At 50.3% G+C, this 19,820-nt stretch overlaps 9 protein-coding genes across 9 annotated transcripts; 4 read left to right on the top strand and 5 right to left on the bottom strand.

The window, feature by feature from the left end:
- Positions 1–1,000: 1,000 nt before the first annotated feature.
- ASPBRDRAFT_129298 (putative DNA 3'-phosphatase Tpp1) lies at positions 1,001–3,362 on the bottom strand (the record flags this gene model as incomplete). The annotated part of the gene is made up of 9 exons (XM_067618127.1): positions 1,001–1,165; positions 1,452–1,597; positions 1,827–1,925; positions 2,068–2,211; positions 2,288–2,415; positions 2,473–2,778; positions 2,857–2,969; positions 3,051–3,208; positions 3,269–3,362. The coding sequence occupies 9 exons, from the start codon at positions 3,360–3,362 to the stop codon at positions 1,001–1,003; spliced, it is 1,353 nt and encodes a 450-aa protein (XP_067477998.1).
- Positions 3,363–3,764: 402 nt separating this feature from the next.
- ASPBRDRAFT_56509 (mediator of RNA polymerase II transcription subunit 18) lies at positions 3,765–4,665 on the bottom strand (the record flags this gene model as incomplete). The annotated part of the gene is made up of 2 exons (XM_067627578.1): positions 3,765–4,086; positions 4,172–4,665. 2 exons carry the CDS (start codon positions 4,663–4,665, stop codon positions 3,765–3,767), a joined length of 816 nt encoding a protein of 271 aa, XP_067477997.1.
- Positions 4,666–6,328: 1,663 nt separating this feature from the next.
- On the top strand, positions 6,329–6,756 carry ASPBRDRAFT_56508 (alpha-ketoglutarate dehydrogenase subunit KGD4; the record flags this gene model as incomplete). The annotated part of the gene is made up of 2 exons (XM_067627577.1): positions 6,329–6,404; positions 6,473–6,756. 2 exons carry the CDS (start codon positions 6,329–6,331, stop codon positions 6,754–6,756), a joined length of 360 nt encoding a protein of 119 aa, XP_067477996.1.
- Positions 6,757–7,589: 833 nt separating this feature from the next.
- On the top strand, positions 7,590–9,688 carry ASPBRDRAFT_155928 (RUS1 family protein; the record flags this gene model as incomplete). The annotated part of the gene is made up of 7 exons (XM_067619396.1): positions 7,590–7,745; positions 7,824–7,936; positions 7,990–8,002; positions 8,083–8,146; positions 8,204–8,544; positions 8,610–8,654; positions 8,718–9,688. The coding sequence occupies 7 exons, from the start codon at positions 7,590–7,592 to the stop codon at positions 9,522–9,524; spliced, it is 1,539 nt and encodes a 512-aa protein (XP_067477995.1). The 3' UTR covers positions 9,525–9,688.
- Positions 9,689–9,718: 30 nt separating this feature from the next.
- ASPBRDRAFT_634480 (uncharacterized protein) lies at positions 9,719–10,359 on the bottom strand. Its single transcript, XM_067628424.1, has one exon. The coding sequence runs from the start codon at positions 10,218–10,220 to the stop codon at positions 9,813–9,815; it is 408 nt and encodes a 135-aa protein (XP_067477994.1). The 5' UTR covers positions 10,221–10,359; the 3' UTR covers positions 9,719–9,812.
- Positions 10,360–11,999, bottom strand: ASPBRDRAFT_634479 (regulator of G-protein signaling domain-containing protein). The gene has a single exon (XM_067628423.1). The coding sequence runs from the start codon at positions 11,612–11,614 to the stop codon at positions 10,499–10,501; it is 1,116 nt and encodes a 371-aa protein (XP_067477993.1). The 5' UTR covers positions 11,615–11,999; the 3' UTR covers positions 10,360–10,498.
- ASPBRDRAFT_634666 (uncharacterized protein) lies at positions 11,711–14,397 on the top strand. The gene is made up of 2 exons (XM_067628426.1): positions 11,711–11,918; positions 14,055–14,397. The coding sequence occupies exons 1-2, from the start codon at positions 11,806–11,808 to the stop codon at positions 14,299–14,301; spliced, it is 360 nt and encodes a 119-aa protein (XP_067477992.1). The 5' UTR covers positions 11,711–11,805; the 3' UTR covers positions 14,302–14,397.
- A 33-nt stretch (positions 14,398–14,430) lies between these two features.
- Positions 14,431–14,859, bottom strand: ASPBRDRAFT_129026 (uncharacterized protein; the record flags this gene model as incomplete). The annotated part of the gene is made up of 2 exons (XM_067618107.1): positions 14,431–14,676; positions 14,746–14,859. Coding segments are annotated over 2 exons (360 nt in total), but the record flags the coding sequence as incomplete, so codon positions are not given.
- An 873-nt stretch (positions 14,860–15,732) lies between these two features.
- On the top strand, positions 15,733–16,702 carry ASPBRDRAFT_44986 (uncharacterized protein). The gene has a single exon (XM_067625308.1). It carries the CDS (start codon positions 16,052–16,054, stop codon positions 16,667–16,669), a length of 618 nt encoding a protein of 205 aa, XP_067477990.1. The 5' UTR covers positions 15,733–16,051; the 3' UTR covers positions 16,670–16,702.
- The last annotated feature ends 3,118 nt before the right edge of the window (positions 16,703–19,820 follow it).

Genomic DNA, 19,820 nt, shown 5'->3' with positions numbered 1-19,820 from the left:
CTACGATCGAAAGCTCACGTGGCTGGGTTACCGAGCAAAAAGAGAAACGAGACCATTGCAAGGGCGCTCCTGGTGTTCCGTTCTGTCTTATACCCCAAGGCATGGTTCTTCATTCATTTATTCTACTTGAAATTCTACGGTCCGCTGTCTCTGATACATAGAAGTGGTCTTCCCTTCCACAACACCCAAAAAAGCATACTATAGATATATGTCTGTTTTTGTTTGCGTTTCTGTACACTCCAGTGTATATATACAGATAGATACTACTACTACTGCTACTAACTAGACCTACATATTGACTACATATTAGTACTACTCATGACTCACTCATCACCCAGTAGGAGTAGTTATAATGATGGCTTCCAAACGGATAATTATGGTTCCCGCCCTTACTGCCCACATGCAATGCATATGCAGTGTACTTTTGTTCCCCCCTCCCCCTCCTCCCTCCTCCCTCCTCCCTCAATGATACATACATACAGTAGTTACTCAACCTTCAAGGGCTAGCCAGCCAGCCATCTAGCCAGCCAGCCAAGGGTCAATCAAAATCAGGTCAGACAAAGTCGCCTGATGCATGCGCGGGGTCGAACCTCTCTAGTACCCTCCCCTCCGCATCCCTTCTTCCTCTTCGACAGCCACCCAGATCGAGTAACTCGTACCGCACATGTCGCCCAGATTACTTACTTATCTACTTAGCTTAGTTTAGCTGGTAGCTAGCTAGCTAGGCTAGGATATTGATTTCTTCACTTATGCATGCATTTTCATTCCAGTTGGTAGAACCTAAGAAGTACCCGGTCCAGCTCAGCCCGTCTCTGCATGTGGCTGACTACGTAGGCAGCAGCAATAGCAGCAGCAGCAGGTACCTAAATTTGGTTTATGCTTGAAAGTTAAGCTAAGCTGAGCCGTGTTCTCATGATTTGGATTGTGTATTGGGCCATGAGCCCTGAACCATAGTTGGTTAGTTGGTTAGTCGGTTAGATACTATACAGGTAGTCGTTCTTCACACCCAGTACTGGCCCCATAGACGTTTGGCATCCTCGTCTCCTCGGAATCGGAACTCCACGCGGATGATGTCCTTGAAGCCTTCTTCCATGGAGGGTTCCTTGAACCGGCGGAGGAAATCTCCAAAGGCGATTCCGGGGAGAAGGGTGCGTGATTCGCGGTTCTGGAATTGGATAGATTAGTGATATGTGTACATTGATTCTCGTCATGGTGTGTGTGTGTGTGAGTGTGTGGGTATAGATGTCGCTAATGATCTGATAAAAGGTCACACACAATATACACGTGTGACCGTTGGGGAAGATGGTATCGGGTGGAGTTGGTATAACCACCATCTCCCTTCGAAAACTCGAAAAGGAAAGATATGAGGGGAATCTACTGATCTTCGGTGGGAGGGGAAGAAGAACAATGGAGATGCAGTGCACGCGCATCTTCATCTCGCACGGACTTACCAAGGTTTGATTTGCGGCACGGACCGCATTATTATGCCGGCAGAGGGCCGGGGAAGCTGTGAAATAGACACAGCGAATCGGGACGTTGTATTCCTTAGCGACTTCTACCCAGTGGGATCTGGTTTCCGGGTCGGCGTTGGTGTTGTCTGTGCGTTTGATTAGCGACAAAATCTAACCGTTCGTGCATTTGCAAGAACGCTGTGGGTGCTGGGGAAGAAGAGGGGAAGGGTGGATCGCAATATGGACTAGGGTGGGCGTAGCCTGGCTAGACTCGGGGCTGGAAATTCGACGTTGTAGACCGTCGGAGTGTCAATGCAAGGGTGGGTGAGTTGGTCTCTTGGGGAAGGGGTTGCCCTCTTCACAACGTTCACGTACCGACAACCACAGATCTTCCGGCTGCAAGGTGTTCCTTTGCCACTTTGATGCATTTGGGACGCTGTGGTAAGCGGTTGGTTAGCCGACAGATTATGCAACCTTGGTAGTACATATCTGTGGGTAGGTCGTTGGGGCGTATATCTGCTGCGCGAGCGAAACCCTTGCCATTCTTGGGCTTGGCGTAGAAGAAGGTGTGAAAGTAGGCAACCCGTATAAAAGGCAAGAAGACAATAGAAAAGACGTACAGTCTTGAGAAGGTCTTGGTTAACTCGTTCGTATTTCAGCGGTTCCAGGTAGTCCCAGTAGAATGAGGATTTGCCCGCACCAGGGCTGCCGCAGAATATCACCAGCTCGAGAGGACTCTGGCGGGAGAAAGGTGGCACCACTACATCATGCAAGACAGATTGTCAATAGAGTATTCTGGTGGTCGATTCGCAATCACGCCGTGCACTGAGACTCACCATCGTCGGTCGGTTCTGATTGCAGGTATATTGTCGGATCAAACGGTTCCACGAGTGGCTCTGGGTCGGCATCGAGGAAAAACTCCTCTGGTGTTTTGAAGGGTACTTTGATATTGAGAGCAAATCCGCTTGAACCGCCGTTAGCGTATAAAGTCCGTGACTCTGCTTGGAAAGGCCAGCCCTACCGGTCTACCATGGAATGATCGTTTGGCCGTCCAGCAGCGTCCCCTACGAAAACGGACTCTGACAGATTGACTCCTGACACATCAAAATCATAGTCGTCCAGAATCTCCTTCCATAGACCTGTCCTGGGTTTCCTATATTCATCATCTTCTGTGGCCGCATACACACTTAGAGGGATGTCCAGTTGCTTCATGACAGCCGATACCCTCTCTTTGAAGTTGACAAGGCTCTTGGAGTCGCTCTGGCCTTTCTTGAGATCTTTCTTGAGACTGATCTTCTTCTGGTTCGTTACGACCACCACGTAGTATCTGCGAAGTAGATAAGATCAATATCCTGTTGTCCGGAAGCAGTCCGATCAAGGAACTATAAGCCAACCCACTACGCACCCGTTTTCGTTCAACTCCTTGAGTTTCCCTGGTATCGTATCATGCCACCACTTCCAGTCAGAACCATTTCTGGGGAAAGTATTTCCAGAGGCTGTCGAGACGAGCGTTGAGTCCTAGGTGCGATCACCTAGTCAGTCTCGGGCTCGCGTTATGATGAACCTTGAAAGCGCTTAACGGTATCGTTTCCAACTGACCAGGTCAAATGCCGCAATCTTAGGCTTCTCTGTACTTTTCTTGTGACCTAGGTCCGAAGTATACTTGGCAATGACCGCACTGTTGTTGACAATCCTCCAGGTGATCTGTTCGGGCTTCTTCTGAGATGCTGGGGTAAAGAACGAGGAAACAGCCTTCTCTGGTTTTTATTTGTTCTATCAGTATTGAAGAGAATAAGAAGAGAATAGGTATGCCTCACTAGTTATGGTAGACTCAACCTTCCGTTTGAGTGGAGGCGGCGATATAGCTCGAGTGGGGGAAGCTGTACGTTTCATACCCCCACCGCCGGCCATCCTGAGATACTGGAGTCGGGAGATAATCTTGAATATGTCTGTCAGGTAGTTTGGTCTGGGATATAGTTAGAAGAGTGATAATCTGCGACTGGATGGCTCGAATTGGGGTCTGGCTCAAAAGCGGAAGTCGACGCGCTGACGCGCGCCTTAACTTCGCGAAGTCACATGCTTATATTGACGGCTTATTTCACCCATACAGCAATGGATGGAAACTACAACTGCTCTGCGGTCATCCAGTTATATATGTATGTTTTCAGTTTAAGCTTACTTCTTTGAAGTAAATTTTATCATTATTTTTTCAAAGGCTCCGAACAACAGAGTTTAATTCCGAATGATTTATCTACTGGGAGCCATCAACTCCGGGGTATATAGCACTGCTAAGAAAGATATGATAATACATGATTACTTCGCTCGGGTATCCAGAGACAGCCGATCCGCCATTTCTAGACGGACGGCTGACTTGAGCTGCTCGCGAAGCCCGAACAAATGCTGCGAAGCCGTCCTCATCATCTCCTGATTCCCACCATCCTGGACGGTGATGGCAGCTTGCAGGACATAGCTCCCTGTCCGTTCCAGCGGTGAGAGCTCCTGATAAGCAGGCAGCTGCCGTCGAGGTCCATGTGATTCCTGCGCCCCAGCCGGGTAAAGCAGGACACGGTGTAGGAAGATAACGATGTCATTGAGGACAAAGACATCCCCCTCCACCACGTACTCAGTGACAAAGCTAAACCCAGTTTGTCAGCCGACGAGGACCAATCAAGATACGGAGGAGCTTATATATGCCCCGAAGGATACGGGATACTACTAACCTATAGCCCCAGGCATTCATGGGCGCCGTGATATCACCTTTAGGCAATGCGGCACTAGCCATCAGCCGAGCAGTTACCGCAGACCGAGTGCCTGCCTCGGGGATATCTCTGAATTCGAGTTTCCAGGGCTGGTCTTCGTAACTGTAAGAAGACGAAGATGACGATGGCTTTTCCTCCAAGCCGGACATGGAGACATCTGTATCTCCAGACGAGGAGGGGTTCGCACCAAAGTCGGATTTGGCCACGGGACCGACTACTTGGGTGTAGAACATGCCTCCATTGAGCATCTTATTTAGGCGCTGCAATTCGACACCTTGCAGATCTTGACTGGCCCCGACTCGGGTGTTGGTCAAACCTGGCTTGCGGTAGGCCTTGAAAACCAAGCGCCGTTCCAGGCGGTGACGAGGTTGCATGGCCGTCAACCCGGCCAGCTGTTGAAGGAGCTCATGATGCTGGTGCGCGGGGACCGAGGCGAAGAGCAGAAGCTCATGCATAATCACGAGAAGAAGAACCAGGGTGGGAATCGAGACGAATAAGAATAGAAATCGGGTGTGTTCGTTCGAGACTGTCTGTAGCTCCCTTAGCTCCGGCCAGCTTGCTCAGGGAAAGACGGAACACATCAGGCAAATCAGGCAAAAAGCACGGGTGAAATCGGGTCGGAGACTTCCTTCCGAGTGTCCACTCTGTTCCGGCCGGTATGTAAAGCTGTTATGGTATGGTAACTGTCGGACAAGTACTCCGTAGTCCGTACTAGTTAACACAAACCTGTCAGGTAGACTCACCATCCACTTTTGGCTGGCGGGAAAACGCGTGGGGAGATAAGAATCATGTGATATCACGCGATTGTAACTCCGAGCAAAGAAACCAAGGATTGCAGTGCGAGCGGCAAATGCTAAGAATGGCAAAAACTTTAACAAAGATAAAAATTCAACCACCAAAGATATTGAATTTAAACTTTGAGAATCTGTATTTTCTTTTCCTGTCTTATTGACAAGCTTGTGTTGAAATTTTCCTCTTTTGTCCTGGCTAGTTGGGGTAGACTCTCATCCGAGGAATGCCAAGATGGGGGGAGGGGAATGAATGTGAGACTGAGTTGCCTCTCCTTTCCCAGGGCTTTTGCGGGGGTCAGATTCCGGAGAGTAAAAAGTACTGGCAGTCTTAGTTCTTACATGTTACAAGTCTACATCTGCATGTGCGTGAGGGGGATCACGCCAGACTACTGTGATGTTCTCCGCTCAGGTGATCTGAGATAAGAGGTGTTACACTTCCACCAAGGATAACGTCTTTGCCCCGGGGAATCCTACGAATGAGGGGAATCCGAAAGACTGTTGCAGTAGTGCAGTGAAAGCGTCGGGATGAAAGGCGATTAGAGAGCAGCACCGATGCAGGTCCCCCAAACTCACTGACCAGTCAGGCACGGGTCATCCTTCACCGGGAATGCGGGTTTGGGCAAGGATCGGGGCCATCGGGAGTGTATCGTCAGGTGTCAATCATCCTTAAAACTAACAGACTACGGAGTACGTAGTACGTACTAGTATGATAGTATCTGGTTTGGGGAAAAATGGGGAAAATGATGTCGTCGCTATCGAATTGGCGATGAGCAGCTAGTCGTTTACTCCAAACCAACTCTGGTCTGATCATACCACAAGAAGCATACGGAGGCGGAGAGGTATAAGACTAGTACTTTAAGAGTAATCGTGCCGCCTTGGATGGGAAGGCAAAGCCCGGATCACAAAATCCGGCGGGCGGATTTCTCGTTAAATGTTAATAACCCGTATTACTCCATACCACCACCAGCTGCTTATCAAAACCCACACCCTCGCTTCCGCTCCGACCCTCGTCGGCTTTTTCCTCCTGCTCCTCCTCATCATTCCTCTTCCTCTTCCCCTCCAGCCTTGTCAATTCCTTCAGCCCTCTTTCCTTCGTCCAGACAGCCTTCCGTATAGGCCTTGCTCTTTCTTTTCTCAATATATAGGTCTTTTCGAGTCCTTGTCGTGGAGAATTGCCTGCCTTCAAGCTTCCTCTTCCTCACAACATATTAATCGCTTAATTCGGTCGCGTCGGACACCAGCGGATTCACTCGATTTCTCGCTCTCAATCCTCACGACTACCTTATAATCTATAACTTTCTACCTTCTTCAACTCCCATCCTACAAAATGCGTGCCACTTTTGCTCTGCGCAGCGCTGCCCGCACCCCCCTCATCCGGTTCCTCGGCCGGCGTTCCGTGCCTCGTATGTATTTCATCCAACCCGTCCGTTCTACGCGCCTGCCCCTTTGGCTAACATGACCATCTCCGCAGAGTCCGTTGACCACACCCCTCGTCCTCACCCCGCTTCTCCTTCTGGAATCCTCCCAGACTCTTTCGCCGCCTACCGTATCAAGGCTCAGCAGCACGGCCCTCTTGGCCGTGCCTCTTTCTCCCAGGGCATTGGTCGCAGCTCTGGTGCCTCTCTGGGCCCCATTCAGCCTAAGCAGGGTGAATTCTTCGACCGCGATGAGCTTCCTTCCCGCTTCCACCGTCTTCCCTGGTCCGAGGCCGAGATTGAGGCTATCGAGACCGGTGGTGCCAGCCTGTGCGCTTAAATTCTCCCAAGATCTCACTCAACGAGGGATGACGCAACGGTAGCGGTCACGGTTTGGTGATTGACGAATACTATCATGTTAAGATAGAGTACGACCATTGGCTCGGGGCCGTGGCAGCCGTTGTTCTCCGAGTTCAACCATGGAGTAACAGGCGAGTTGCGGGGCCTGGTTCGTCTCGCATCTTCGGAACTTGGATGGTACTATAATCAGGGGTCGGGAGCATCGTCGCATACTGGTGATGAGTCGTTCGTTGGGCATTGTCCAACCAGGAGCTGCTTCCGTCCCTGCTCTTCTTCGATTGCTTCTTTCTTATGCTTTACTTTCTATTGGTCACGGCGCTGGTGGTTGCTTGTTTCGGAGCTTAGCGGTTTGGATTCCTTGTACTTGGGGCGCGACACATGACGGATGCTTTCTTGTTGTCTGGCTGGGGTTTGCTGAGATATCTTCGGATTTCTGTGCATAGATGGTTGTTTTCATTCGAAACCAAAAGTCTGGATGTTGGACTATCCTCGATTTACGGGGCCTTTTGAGTTCTTCCCTGGGGTTCATTGATACTATACTGGGGCTCAAAGAGACCTTGAATACAATCAATCGCATTAACATGGCATTTTGCAGGTGCGTAGCGTACTGTAGAGAGATACTGGCCCTCCATCGGAAATACCGCCGGACTGTAGCGGACAGAAGTCATGACACGTGCCGTGTTCTTAGCGTCAACTCCCGCCACGCAACAACCACCACCTCATATACAACTTCCATTGATCTACGCGTCCCTAACATCACGTCAGGTCTCAATCAGGCATTTTGTCGAGAAAAAAAGAAACACGTGCCACACAATGGCGCCTGAAAAGGACAGCAACCATTTAACCTTCACCGAGGTAGACGAGGTTAACCAATCTACCGCAACCTACATTTACTCCGAGCCCGCAGCGGGCACTACACATCGTGAACATGACAAGCATGGCGAGCATTGGGGACGCGTGGACGTGGCAGTAAGTGGGAACCATCCTTACCTCAACTTTGGCAGTAGGCTGCAAAGCTATCATTTCAATTAATTATTCTCCTGCTAGCTTGCTTCCTCCACTGCTCCGACATCTTGGTCCTCAAAGGCCGTTCTAGACTTTCTGGTTGAGGTCTTCCTTCCTGCTGGATATCCTCACAGTGTCACGGATGACTATGCGCCGTAAGATGCTGTTGTCCTATCTTTCTAGTGTTGGGCTTTACTAAGACCTACAGATATCAATTGTTTGTATGTGGAATGCATAAAGCACACCATGCCAAAGCACTGCCATACTTGCCCCTCTCAAACTAGACGGCTAATCCACGAAGGACTCTCTCCAAGCCTTCAGCAGCTCGATTGCTGGTCTCTTATCATCAAGAGCAGTGCTGCAAGGTCAGTGAATGCTTTCCAACAGCTGGTCCACAGAATATTCAGGCTAATAGTCCTTAGGCGTTGGAGTTGGTAACGCCGATGCCTCCCCAACCGCAGCCCTACTACTGCATATTCTCCAAGATTCCTCTGGCCGGATTGCGACGATCCTCTTCGCGCACCGGGTCGGTACTGCTCTCGAGCCAGAGTGCAAGATGTATCGGCTTGCAGCGGACGTCTTCAACGACCTAGCAATGATCCTCGACTGCCTCTCGCCAATGATCCCGGCGGGTGCTCCTCGAGTCATCGTGCTCAGCACAGCAGGTATCCTTCGAGCCCTCTGCGGAGTGGCAGGGGGGAGTTCCAAGGCGAGTCTAAGTGCGCATTTCTCTCGCTGGGGGAACCTCGCTGAGGTCAATGCCGTAAGTGAATCGATTATTGTTCGGATCCTGCGCCTAGGATGTGATCACTAACTTCACGTCAACAGAAAGACTCATCGCAAGAGACAATCATATCACTTATCGGAATGCTCGTAAGCCAGACACCCTATCTGCTACAACTCATCTGCCCCAAAATCTGACCAAGAAACACACAGGTCGGCTCCTTCGTCGTCTCCCGCGTAACCAGTTTCTCCGCAACCTGGATATCCCTCTTAATGCTTCTGGCCCTGCACCTCAGTCTGAACTACGCAGCCGTCCGCTCCGTTCAAATGACCAGTCTCAACAGACAAAGAGCAAACATCGTCTTCTCAACCCTCCTAAACACCGACCCAGATCTCACACAACTCCTCCACCCCGAAGCAACCAAGCAACACTCCCACCAACCACCCTCCTGGGAGACCCTAACCCCAGCCCAAGTCTCCAGACAAGAGAAAATCTTCGAAACAGATGGCATTCTGCGCTGGTCCCCAACAACGACCACCTCCCAAACCCTCGGTTACTGCCGTATAGGCATCTCCCTGCAACAATTCCTCTCCTCCACTGCACCGTTCACCACACGATCCACCCCCTCTGGATCCCTCCGAACCGCTATCCCAATGTCCGGACTTACCGCCCTCTTCAGCAAAGAAGACTACATACTCTACCTCACCAGCAGCAGCAGAAAGAAGAACCCTACATGGCACGCAAACATCCTACTCAAGAATACCAATACAACTCCATCCCAGCTCAAGGCATGGGCGCATGCCTTGCTAGCTGCAAGGGTCTTGTCGACGTCACCATGGTCCTCCTCCATCAATGCCTCCGAACAGATTGAATCAACGATGGATGTACTGGACCGGACGTTGAGGTTCCTGAATGAAGGCTCGAGGTTCAATCGGTATACCACTGCATTGACGGACAATGGCTGGGATTTGAACATTGCTGCGTTGGAGACTAAGTCGGGGAGGAGGGTCGTGGTGTAACTAATAATAATAGCTGTGTATTTATTGTCGGTGTATAACTTATCAATTACTTGGTTTTCTCTGTGTGTATGTAGGTTAGTGGTGAAAGTTGTAGGACAAGTGATAGATAGGTAAATACTTTGAGAGACGATACAGAACTTAGTGAATTTGCGTGGGAAGGACGGTGGGCTACAAACAAGTTTCAATACCGGAACTGTTTACCTTATGACAAGACAGTCCAGTCTACTGAATCCTACTTTTGAGCACTGAGCGAGTCTTGAAGATGAAAAGCATCCAATCCATGGGTATCTATTGACCAGTACACAGTGATGCCAATGCTAATGCTAATGCAAGATGTGATGCTAAAACACGGAGTGAAGAAAATAAAGAAGAAACAGCATATGAAGGCACATATGCCATCCGAGGTAATGCAATCATGCCCTGTGAAGGGGGATCAAAACAAGCTCCCATGCACATCACTCGACCCCACACAACCCCCCTGGAAGATTCAATATGGATACACGCATAGAACGCCAAGAGAAATAACAAACAACCACCACCCCGTTTTGGAAAACCCCCAAGTCTATATATTTTTAATGAAACAAATGGAATGATGCACGCTTGGTCGCTTGCTTCGAAGGCGAGATGCAAGAGAGAAAATTTGGAAAACAGAACATGAGACATAACGCCGGGGTATGCTGAAATCAGAATGCACATGCATTACACCGTCCACTCGTAGTCAGTGAGTCAATGCGTCATATTCGCTCAATAACCGAGAGATCAATCATATATGCGGGATCAGGTTATGCAGATCGAATCATGCGGTCTAACCGATGCGGTGAGAGGAGTAGAGATCAGGTTGGTATTTTCGGCGGTCCGGCGAAAATGGGAAGCGAGGAAGGCTTGTGAGTGATGAAGGACATCAGAGCTTTAACGCTCTGCCAGATAGGGTGCGATCTCGGTAAGATGGTTGTCGGCCGGTTCTGAACGGCCAGTCATTCGTCCATGCCAGACAATTTAAAGTGTTGGTTTCCGGAGCCTCCGTGGCCCGAGCGCTTCTTGAAGCCCAACTTCAGTCCCATCTTCTTCCATGGGTTGTCGGTGCGCTTCGGGCTGTGGGCTAGGTGCATGCAGTGGGGATCACTGGAGGGCGGCGTAGTCGGCGGCGTCATTGGTTCGCCTACACTGGCACTCGACTGCAAGCTTCCAGAGTCATCCGTCAACGCTCCAGACCCGGAATCTCCGCTGGCGTTGGAGACTTGTCCCAAAGTCCGATGGCCGACCTTGCCCATCGAAGTCATTGCACTCAAGGAGAAGTTCGAGCGGCTAGGGGGAGAACCGACGGACACCGGCGACCCCAGGTCCTTGGACGACTGGGGTGACTGCCGTCTCCTCTTCGATCGGCCCCGACTGGCCGTATGCTCGTCAAAGCTCGAGTTCGATATGACGGTGATATCGTCGTCGTGGGAAAACAGCGGCTCTGATAACGGTAAGACGTGAGCAGCCGAGGCATGTGCGTTGAGAAAAGGCAGAAAGATTGATTCCTCCATCAGATCATGGACGAGTTTCACGGCAGCGTCCAGAGTTTCGGGAAGCGGGGGGTTAGGAGAATTGGCGTGTCGAAGGATGTCATCCCGGACCTCGCTGGAGACGTTAATCTCCCGTGGCGATCCGGGCAGGATATAAGCAGTCAACAGTCGCTGCCAGAGCATACGCAGATGCTGGCTGCCCGTGCAGTCCGTGACGATGGGCGATTCATTCATCTGACGGCTCAGGGCATCGTACGTTTCCCGGTACCGCTTGGCCTCCAAGGTGAACTCCAGGGTCTCCAAGCAGTGGTTTTGCGAGAGATAGGCCATAAAGGCGCTGAGGGTGTATGGGGCAGGTGCAGTGTTGGCCAGCACCTCATCTAATGAGGGACGCATGGGACAGAAAGCACCCGGAGGAACCGTCAAACTCAGCGGACGCGAACCGGAGGAGTCCATATCCTCGTCCGACTCGCTGTCCGATGAGGAAGACGTGGGAGAAAGTTCAGGTGTGGTGTTGGGGGTATGGTGTTGGTGTTGGTGTCGGAAGAGTATGGGAGGGTGCAGGGTCTTCTTTTTAAGCATCGCGTACAGCGTGCGTCGGTCACTGGGATACGGCGCAGGTGTAGTGAAGCCCCGAAAACCACTTCGTTGTTGCTGTAATCCTCCGAGACAGCCCAGGCAGTGAATCCGGTATTTCGCCAGTCTCGAAGGTTGGATGGCCACTCCCTTTCCGGAGAGGCCAGACTTGTGGATGAAGAGAAGCCGTGTTTCAGATGGTGAAGCGTAATGAGAGACAGCGCGACGGTGAGGCGGCACTGAGAGGGGAAGAGAAGGCTGAGGCGAGACCCGGCGATAAGGTAATGGTAGAGTGGTTAGAGTCGAGGAGATAAGGGAAGACCTCAGTTAGTGAAGGATTGAGATCTGTTGGTGGACAAGGGACTGATTAGTCGTTTCGATGTCCCGCGGCAAGGGTATAGGCAGCAGCAGCGGTTTTCCAGAAAGGTCAGAGAAGACGGGGGTGTGAGGGAAGTTGGAGATTGGGGAGGAAAAAGTAAAAAACGGTGGTTAATAATAAGAGACAGGACTAAGGCCAGGCACAGCGTTCAGTGAATTGAGGAGGGTAAAAGAAAAAAAAGAAAAGAAAAGATGGAAAGATGACGCCACAACAGACACAGCCGAATGGCAGAAGAGAGAGTGAGAGAGAGTAGGAGAGGGGAATGACTGGTAAGTATTCAAATAAGAGGACCAGCCATATTCAAAGCGCGCGCGCGAGAGAGAGAGAGAGAGAAGAGTGGAAGGAAACAGGGCAGGACGGCCAGTGGGTGGAGAGAGATGATGCCGATCAGGACCCCTTCAAAAGTTCTGAGAACCTGCACGGAAGCGTCGAGCACCCGGGGGGAAGAGACTAGAGAGAGGGAGAGGGGGGGCGGCGCTCGCACAGGAAGTGAGTGGAGTTGAAGGACTAAAGAGAGGAGGGGGCCAGAAAGTGAAAATCGAAGAAGTGGGTGGATTCGCTGGATTTGCTGGCCCACAGGAACAACCGGCGGCCCAAGATTTCCTCACTTCCAGCATCCATCCACGTTGGCTGGCAGTGGATGTTCTCCCTCTGCTCTTCCCAAGGGAACGTCGCCTTCCCACCACGAATCACCGCTGACGAGACTTCCCGGTCGATCGTACCCAGGATAAGCCCCAGCCTATCACATTGACTTCGGTGGGGTCTCCCCAGCCAGTCACAGTTGCAGCCCAAAGAAAATAATGCCACCCACCCCCCAAAACGTAAAATGTTAACCGGGAAAGGAAAAACAGGAAAGAGGTAAAAAGAAAAAGAAAAAAGGATATTTGGTTCAGAAGGAAAATCGTCACTGGGAGGGAGAGGAGGCTGCGTATTTCTTTGTCTCCTCCTTCCAATTTGGGTTTTCTCTTTTTTTCCCTTTCTCTTTTAGGATTCCCTTTCCTTTTTTTTCTTTTTCAATTCCCTAATTCCGCTTGTTCTTCAAAGAAAAGAAATTAAGCTGGAAGGGGGAAAGGCCAGCAGGAAATAGATTCCACGCTGATCATGAAAGCAACAATGATTGACTGACTGACCCCAGACAGACTTTCTAGAACCACAGAGGCACACACACACGCACACACAACACACGGTGGAGGGATGAGGACTACGCGGCTAGTAGATAGTAGTAACAGAGGCACGCCCTCCCCTCGTTCAGCCAACCAGGAGGGAATCACGTCATGCCCCTAAGGCATGCCTCAGACACTAGACCAGTGAGTGACTCGCGACATTGCAACCCAAAAAGGATCTGGAAGGCCAAAAGGTGGAGACAGTGAATGCAATTTGGCTCCCGTCGCTGGTCTTGAATGGATCACCAGGACGCGCGATGGATCTCCAGCCAATGAAGTAATCCAGAGTATCCAGCTGCTGGATGTGAGGCCAAATGTGGATCCATAGCAACGCAAATTTAGCGTTGGGTCAGTCAAACTCGTCGTTGCGAGGTCATGTTGTGTGGTTTGTGTGGTTTGTGCTGCTGCGTAACTACTCAATCCCCATCGTGGTCTCCCGAAGGTGGTGTGGAATATAAAACCGGTCATGGTGGACCCGAGCGCTTATTTCTTCTGCCCATTGAAATGAATGACTCGAAGAGGGCCCTCTCTCTCTCTTTCAGCTCTGGGTGTCCCATCTGCCTTGGTTTCGCGTAGTACTCAGATTGTTGCTATGATGGTATGGACCAGGTCGATCGATCGATCGACCGGCCGACCCCAAAGCAATATCCCGTCATGGATTGCAGTTGAAACAGCATAGTGGAGCGACCGAAAATATGACAAGCACAATGGGGTAACAAACATGACCAACACAAGCTCAAGAAATAAAAATAAAATAAAGGAAGGGGCCGAAGGAATGGGCCAAAACCGTAATGAAATTGAGGGACATGATAAAAGGAATGGGAAAATCGAGAAAAAAAAAAAGAAAAAAAACCAAAGCTGCTTTCTAGAAAGAATGAAGGAGAAACCAATGTCGCTCACTCACCATGCGTCAATCAAAATGCGACCTCCCGCAACAGAATATCTGTAGAAGGAGACCGGAAGCAAGGGGGCGGTCGCCAAAACGCGCGTTCAACGCCAATATAGCTCAACGGTGCAGCAACGAGGACGGGGGAGAAAAATCGCTCAGGGCTGATCAAAAATTGATAGATAGCGGAGCTTATGTAGGTTGCAGGCAAGTAAAAAGGAGGCAGGCAGGTAGGCAAGCCGAGAAAAGCAGGCGTGGAGTTTAATTATGTATGTATGCTGTAGGTATTCAACGCCCGGTACGCAGAAGTAGAAAGGTAAATATGATATATGATATGATGTGCCCTACAGCGCAAGTGAAAAGTCCGCAACGGAAGAAGAATAGTGGAACAAAATTAGAAACTCGGGCTGCAACAACTCATTAGGCGCCCAGGAACCGGATTTCTTGCAGCTTTTGTATGGAGAAGGCGCCTGAGTTCAATGCAGAAAGCTTTGATCAAGATGATTGCCTGATGCGGTTTGGGAGGGAAAGAGGAAGGTCGAGGTGGTGGCGACTGGGCTCGTATGTGCCAGTCTGGACTCGATCGCAGTCCGCCGTGACCCCAGAAGCAGAACCTTTTTAGGCCACGGAGTACATGTACCTGAACCTTCCCGGTGACCGCAGCAGGTCGCAGAGGTACCAGCTACCAGCTACCTACATACATACATACATACATACAAGGAGACTTGTCAGCAAACAAGATGGGGTTTGCATTGCCGCTGTGCTTGAAACCCACGCACAATTGAGCCAATAATGCCAGATGAAAGAGCTGCCCAGATGCAATGATTGAGTCCCGTTAATTAGTCCAGCCTAGATGTGTTGTCGCATCCACAAGACACATGGCCAGCTACTTGGCGCGATGATAGTAAGTAAGAAAGACGCAGTTCCGCCCACTCATATATCGCAACGGCGAAACAAAGAGTACTACCTCCGTATATCACGCCCGAACAGAGCACTCCGAGCATTGTTTCCATTTCTTGTTATATAAAGAAAAAAGAAAAAAGAAAAAAAAGTATATTCATAAAGGACCTAACCTCATCGTGGATGTTCTTCCCACCGATACGATACTAGCTGTACCAATCCGGAGTCGGAGAACAACTCTCCGGATACCCCCCTCCCCTTCTCAACGGACGATAATGATGAATATGATCTCGAGGCGCACGACGGCCTGACGGTGTCGTGCAGAGCGGCCACCCCGCAGTGATTGGTCAAGCTGGCGCAGGATCTACAGGATGCCAAGCAGGCTGTGCAGCCAAAAAGGCAAGGAGGAGGGAAAGGGATACATTCATGAGGGTTCCACCAGAAGACCAAAGGCAGAGAAGGAGAGGGAGAGTAGAGAGAGCTTGCAGGTGGTAGTTAGACTATCTATAATATGTAAAAGAAGAGAGTTTGAGCCTTATGAGCGCAACCCAGACATCCATTGGCACGATTTCAAAGCCGGCTGCAGCAGAAGCATGGTGTGAGCAGTCAGTCGATGCCTGTCGGGCCAATTCCCTCCCAGACACCACCTTTCTCCACTGTGCAGTAGCGGGTTGTGTATACTGTATAAAAGGTAATGGTTGCTGGTGATGGTAATGGGCGGATCTGCAAGCCGACGAGGGGTGTGTGTGGTTGCAGACAAAGAACCTCTAGCATCGCCCACAGTCGAGTGGCAGATGGGAGCAGCCAAGAAAGCTGCGTGCTACTGTTCTCGCGGAGTCAATCGCGGAGTCGACTGGCTCTAGTTATGGGGTAAATAGATAGTGCCGTGCTACGCTGGAATAGTTCTAGTACAGGATAACACCATCGTGCTAAGCGCCATCAGCTTCTGAGCGCCAATTCCGATTATTACCCAGGAGGTTTAACCCCATCCACATCCTTTGGACGTCCAATCCGGGGGGCAAAACGGCTTGACGGCGTGGTATCACCAGTCAAAACCCTTGTCCGGGGGTGTGTTTAGTGGCCCTCCCCAAACGCGCCTGCAAGGGCCTGCAGACATGCAACAGAGGTTGTGGTATGTGTCACAGGGTGGTGATGGTGATGGTGAACGAAGAAAAGCAACCCCCGATGCCGGTCGTGGTCGTGGTCGCGGGCTCAGGGCCAAATTCCGGAGATTGATCCATCAATGCCAACCGCTGTCGGGAAACCAGCCGACAAAAAAAAGAAAAAAGCGGAATCCAGGAATTTCTTACCTTTTCCAGAACACGAAGGAAGGCGCAAAAGAAATTTCGAGGAATGCTGGTTTGCCCCAGTCTGCGAACCGCAAGGGAGAGGAGAGAGAACCAAACGTCCAAACCAGCCCAACCCTTGCGGCATCCACTAATGAAATGGCAACTGGGGAGGGAAAAAATGAGGGGCTTTCGGCCCGCCCGTACGCAGTTAATGTGACCAGTCAGTGGCCACGCCGGAGGAACGGTGGCTTGCGTGGGCCAAAAAAGGCAAAGAGCATGTGTGGCATTAGCGCTACTCAGTTGGTCGATTTCTGGCCACTTCCGAGGGTCCTCACACAACTTCGTGGATTGGTGGCACCACCCCCCACCCACCCCCCATACACACACGCACATTCAACCAGCCAATGCCGGCAGAACTTGATGAGCAACGTGTTTCCTTTTTGAGGTTGGCGCCTGTAAACGCTGTGCTCACGAGGTGCAATGCCTTCCTTTATCTGGTCCAGAAGCTTGTTAGCGGCTGTGGAGCATGGCCCTCGGGGCGTCTCTGCCAGACCTTGGCGCGATAGGGACATATCGGTTTGAAGTCCTTCTCCTTCTCTTTACTCCCTTTGGGCAAGTGCGTTTTTGACCTGCAGGTACTGTTCATCCATCGTAGTATAGTTGAGTACGTAGTATACCTTAGTATATTTGCGAACCTAGTTGGTTACCTAGCGATCTAAGGTGTCATTCTAGGTGGCGGAAGGGTGAAATGTTGAGTTCTAGAATGACATGGACCTTTTCTTTTTTTTCTCACCACTGTATTCTGATCGGATGCTGCCGTGCTACCATGTAGTCCTTTGTCAAAGGAAAAAGGGTAATACGTCAGCGCCAGAAAGAAGCCATACAGAAGGTTCCATGGAGTACCACGACAGGCGAAGACTCGAGGAGGCGTACAAGATCTCCGCCTCCCTTGATATCGCCATCAGCAACGGCATTCTAGCTTACAAATGCAGTGGGAAAGGTGTTGCGTAAAGGGGAGGGATTATCTTGAGTTACCATCCATCAATTCGACAAGCCACAACACCCAAATAACGTCATGTACCTGCTGTGCGATGCCCGTTTGCAGATCATTCCAGCACCCAGTAAGTGGCTTGAAGGGTCGAGTGACACTTGAATACGACACAGACTTATGGTCCCGGTAACCTTACTGCCTAAATGCTTGAAAGCTTCTGAGGAAGGCCATCTAAGGACGGTCACGACTGAGTCATCTTGACTAATTGGCTCTGCTTATCAACTTCCATTACACCTTCCATGGGCTGTTGTGCCACCTGATTGATGGCCATTGAACGGGTGCCGGGGTCGTTGCATCAACTGACCAGCCGAGCAGATCATCATGAGATTCTAGATTGATCATGGAAGCTTCCGAAGGAAATCTTCTTTTCTCACACAACGCCACTCTATTAATGTAACAAGGCTACATATGCCCAGAGACAGGTTAATCTATCTACGGGCCATTGAAATTGGAAAAGCGCTCCGATATGCTCCGGACTGATAAAGAAAGTCCTCAGCGACCGATCGGGTGCGGGTGGCAAAGTAGCGCAGTGGCTTATCAGTTGGCTGTGAAAAACCAATTCGGAATACTGAACCTAATCTAGAGGCTAGTGAAGTCGCTGCTCTTCTGGGAAAGAGAATCGGCGTCGTCTTATCAAACTTCGGCGCCATTAACATACCAAAATTGAGCCGGTCTCTCTCCACAGTCCACATATCATTGTGACTATCAACTTACTGTTCCAACTTCTAAGAGTGATAGATAGGGCCACAGTACTAGTTAATTAACTTAGTCAATGGAGACAAATTACCTAATCCCCGTGCTTGCTCAAGCCGACGATTAGCGACGGTACCCGCCCTGGCGCTATTCTCGTTTGGTCCATGTAATTCATTAATTAGTTACTCCGTTGGGGGGGCAAATATTGGGTCCAGCCAACAAGGTTGTCGGCACCGCCCGCACACCGAAACCCCAAAGGTAGAACGGACACTGATACTGATAGGGAAAGTTAGGTATCAATTGCATCGGGGGTAACACCAAATATCTAATAGCTGTGACTAAATCTGAGTATAGTCTTTCTTGCAAATGGTGGACACCGACTGAAAAGTCAATGGGTGGTGAAGCTATTCGAGTGGATATGGGATACTTTCGCCTCACTTCTCGTCTCATAGCTCCCTTCCTCTGCATGCATAAGTAGGATGCGAACAAGAGCCACTTGCAGAAGCACCTCTTAGAGCTAGGCAGGTAGTGCTGCTGCTGCTGCTGCTACCTACAGAGCTCTCCATCTCTCCAGCAAACTAGCAAGTGAACAACCATTCAGAAGGCTATACGTACCTACAGCTCCAATTGACCCCTTCGTATCGCGGGCGCTGCCAAGGACCGGTCACCACGTGTACGACCTCAATTGCTAAACTCGCGAGACCGCCACGAAGCCACGTTTTCGGCCAGCTGTCATGGAAGGGATTTTTCTTCTCGTACAGCTGTTCTGTCCGGCGGGATTTGACCTACTCATTGCGAGCAGCTAACATCGATGGTCAATTGGCGCTGTATGTATGCACTGCACCGATTGGAGATATACAATCATTCTACGGGGGTTCGGAGTCAACCGAAGGAACAACAAAATCCACCGTAAATTAATCCCCTCCTATGATCGGCAGCAAGTCAAGTCAATTAGCTACGGCATCAAATTCTTGGTATGAAAGACCCTCCCCTCTCATCTCTTGCAAATTGCTTGGCAGCTTTGCCATCATAAACTTCAACTACTTGGACACTACGAGAGAACGACCCCCAAGCTAGATCCACAATTACTCCGTGGTCGGCAATACACTATGCCGCCGCACTAGCCAAGAAAACGAGTGACGCGATCAGACACCGCATGGGAAGAAGTCTCTGGACTCTGCAGACCTATGGGGAAAGACTAGCAGGATTTGCTCTGTGCTCCAAAAGAGGTGAGGCAGACAAGGCCAGTTGGATCATCATAGCAAGTGGATGATATATGGATCATCCTGACCAGGGCAGCCCAACAAAGCCTGAAGAATATGACGAAGTGGCATGATGCCTTCCTTGTCTTGTCTTCTTTCCCCGTCAATCTGAAACAGGCGAGTGGGAACTGGGAACTGGGATTCCGATTCGATTTTCGGGCCCGAAATGCTGCCCACTCCCTCTCCCCATTCCCACTTTGGGTCTAGACCTTGCTGCAGTGGAGAACGGAAAACTGACGAGAGACTGTCTGACTGATGATCCCGTTGTCGGCCATATCGTATGTTTTGGTTTGGTTGGCCCGGCAGTCAATCAGATACTCGGCATAGCTGTATGGAGTACTAGACTCGAAACTGTCACTTTCTGAGTGGTACTTACTCCGTAGGAGCTTGGTATTCTTGTCATTCAATCAGGGCTGAGAAGGTCTCCCCTTCCTTACCAATAAGATGTGCTCTCATAATATAGTGAATTGTACTATGTATACTGAGTATTATTATGATCATCCTATCACTACGTAGTAGATGTCAGTAATAAGTAACAGTTACGGGATACTAGCAACCTATCTACCGTCTACAATATATCCCTGCACCA

This window comes from Aspergillus brasiliensis, assembly GCF_001889945.1.
Source record: "Aspergillus brasiliensis CBS 101740 unplaced genomic scaffold ASPBRscaffold_8, whole genome shotgun sequence".
Classification (NCBI taxonomy): Eukaryota; Fungi; Ascomycota; class Eurotiomycetes; order Eurotiales; family Aspergillaceae; genus Aspergillus; species Aspergillus brasiliensis.
This window is presented reverse-complemented; position numbering and strand designations above follow the sequence as displayed.

Coding starts and splice junctions, on each gene's coding strand:
- ASPBRDRAFT_634480 (XM_067628424.1), bottom strand. CDS start 10,220: ATGTGCATTCTGATTTCAGCATACCCCGGCGTTATGTCTCATGTTCTG.
- ASPBRDRAFT_634479 (XM_067628423.1), bottom strand. CDS start 11,614: ATGCTTAAAAAGAAGACCCTGCACCCTCCCATACTCTTCCGACACCAA.
- ASPBRDRAFT_634666 (XM_067628426.1), top strand. CDS start 11,806: ATGGTGAAGCGTAATGAGAGACAGCGCGACGGTGAGGCGGCACTGAGA. Junction 11,919..14,054: donor GAGTGGTTAGAGTCGAGGAG/ATAAGGGAAGAC, acceptor TCGCTCACTCAC/CATGCGTCAATCAAAATGCG.
- ASPBRDRAFT_44986 (XM_067625308.1), top strand. CDS start 16,052: ATGCAACAGAGGTTGTGGTATGTGTCACAGGGTGGTGATGGTGATGGT.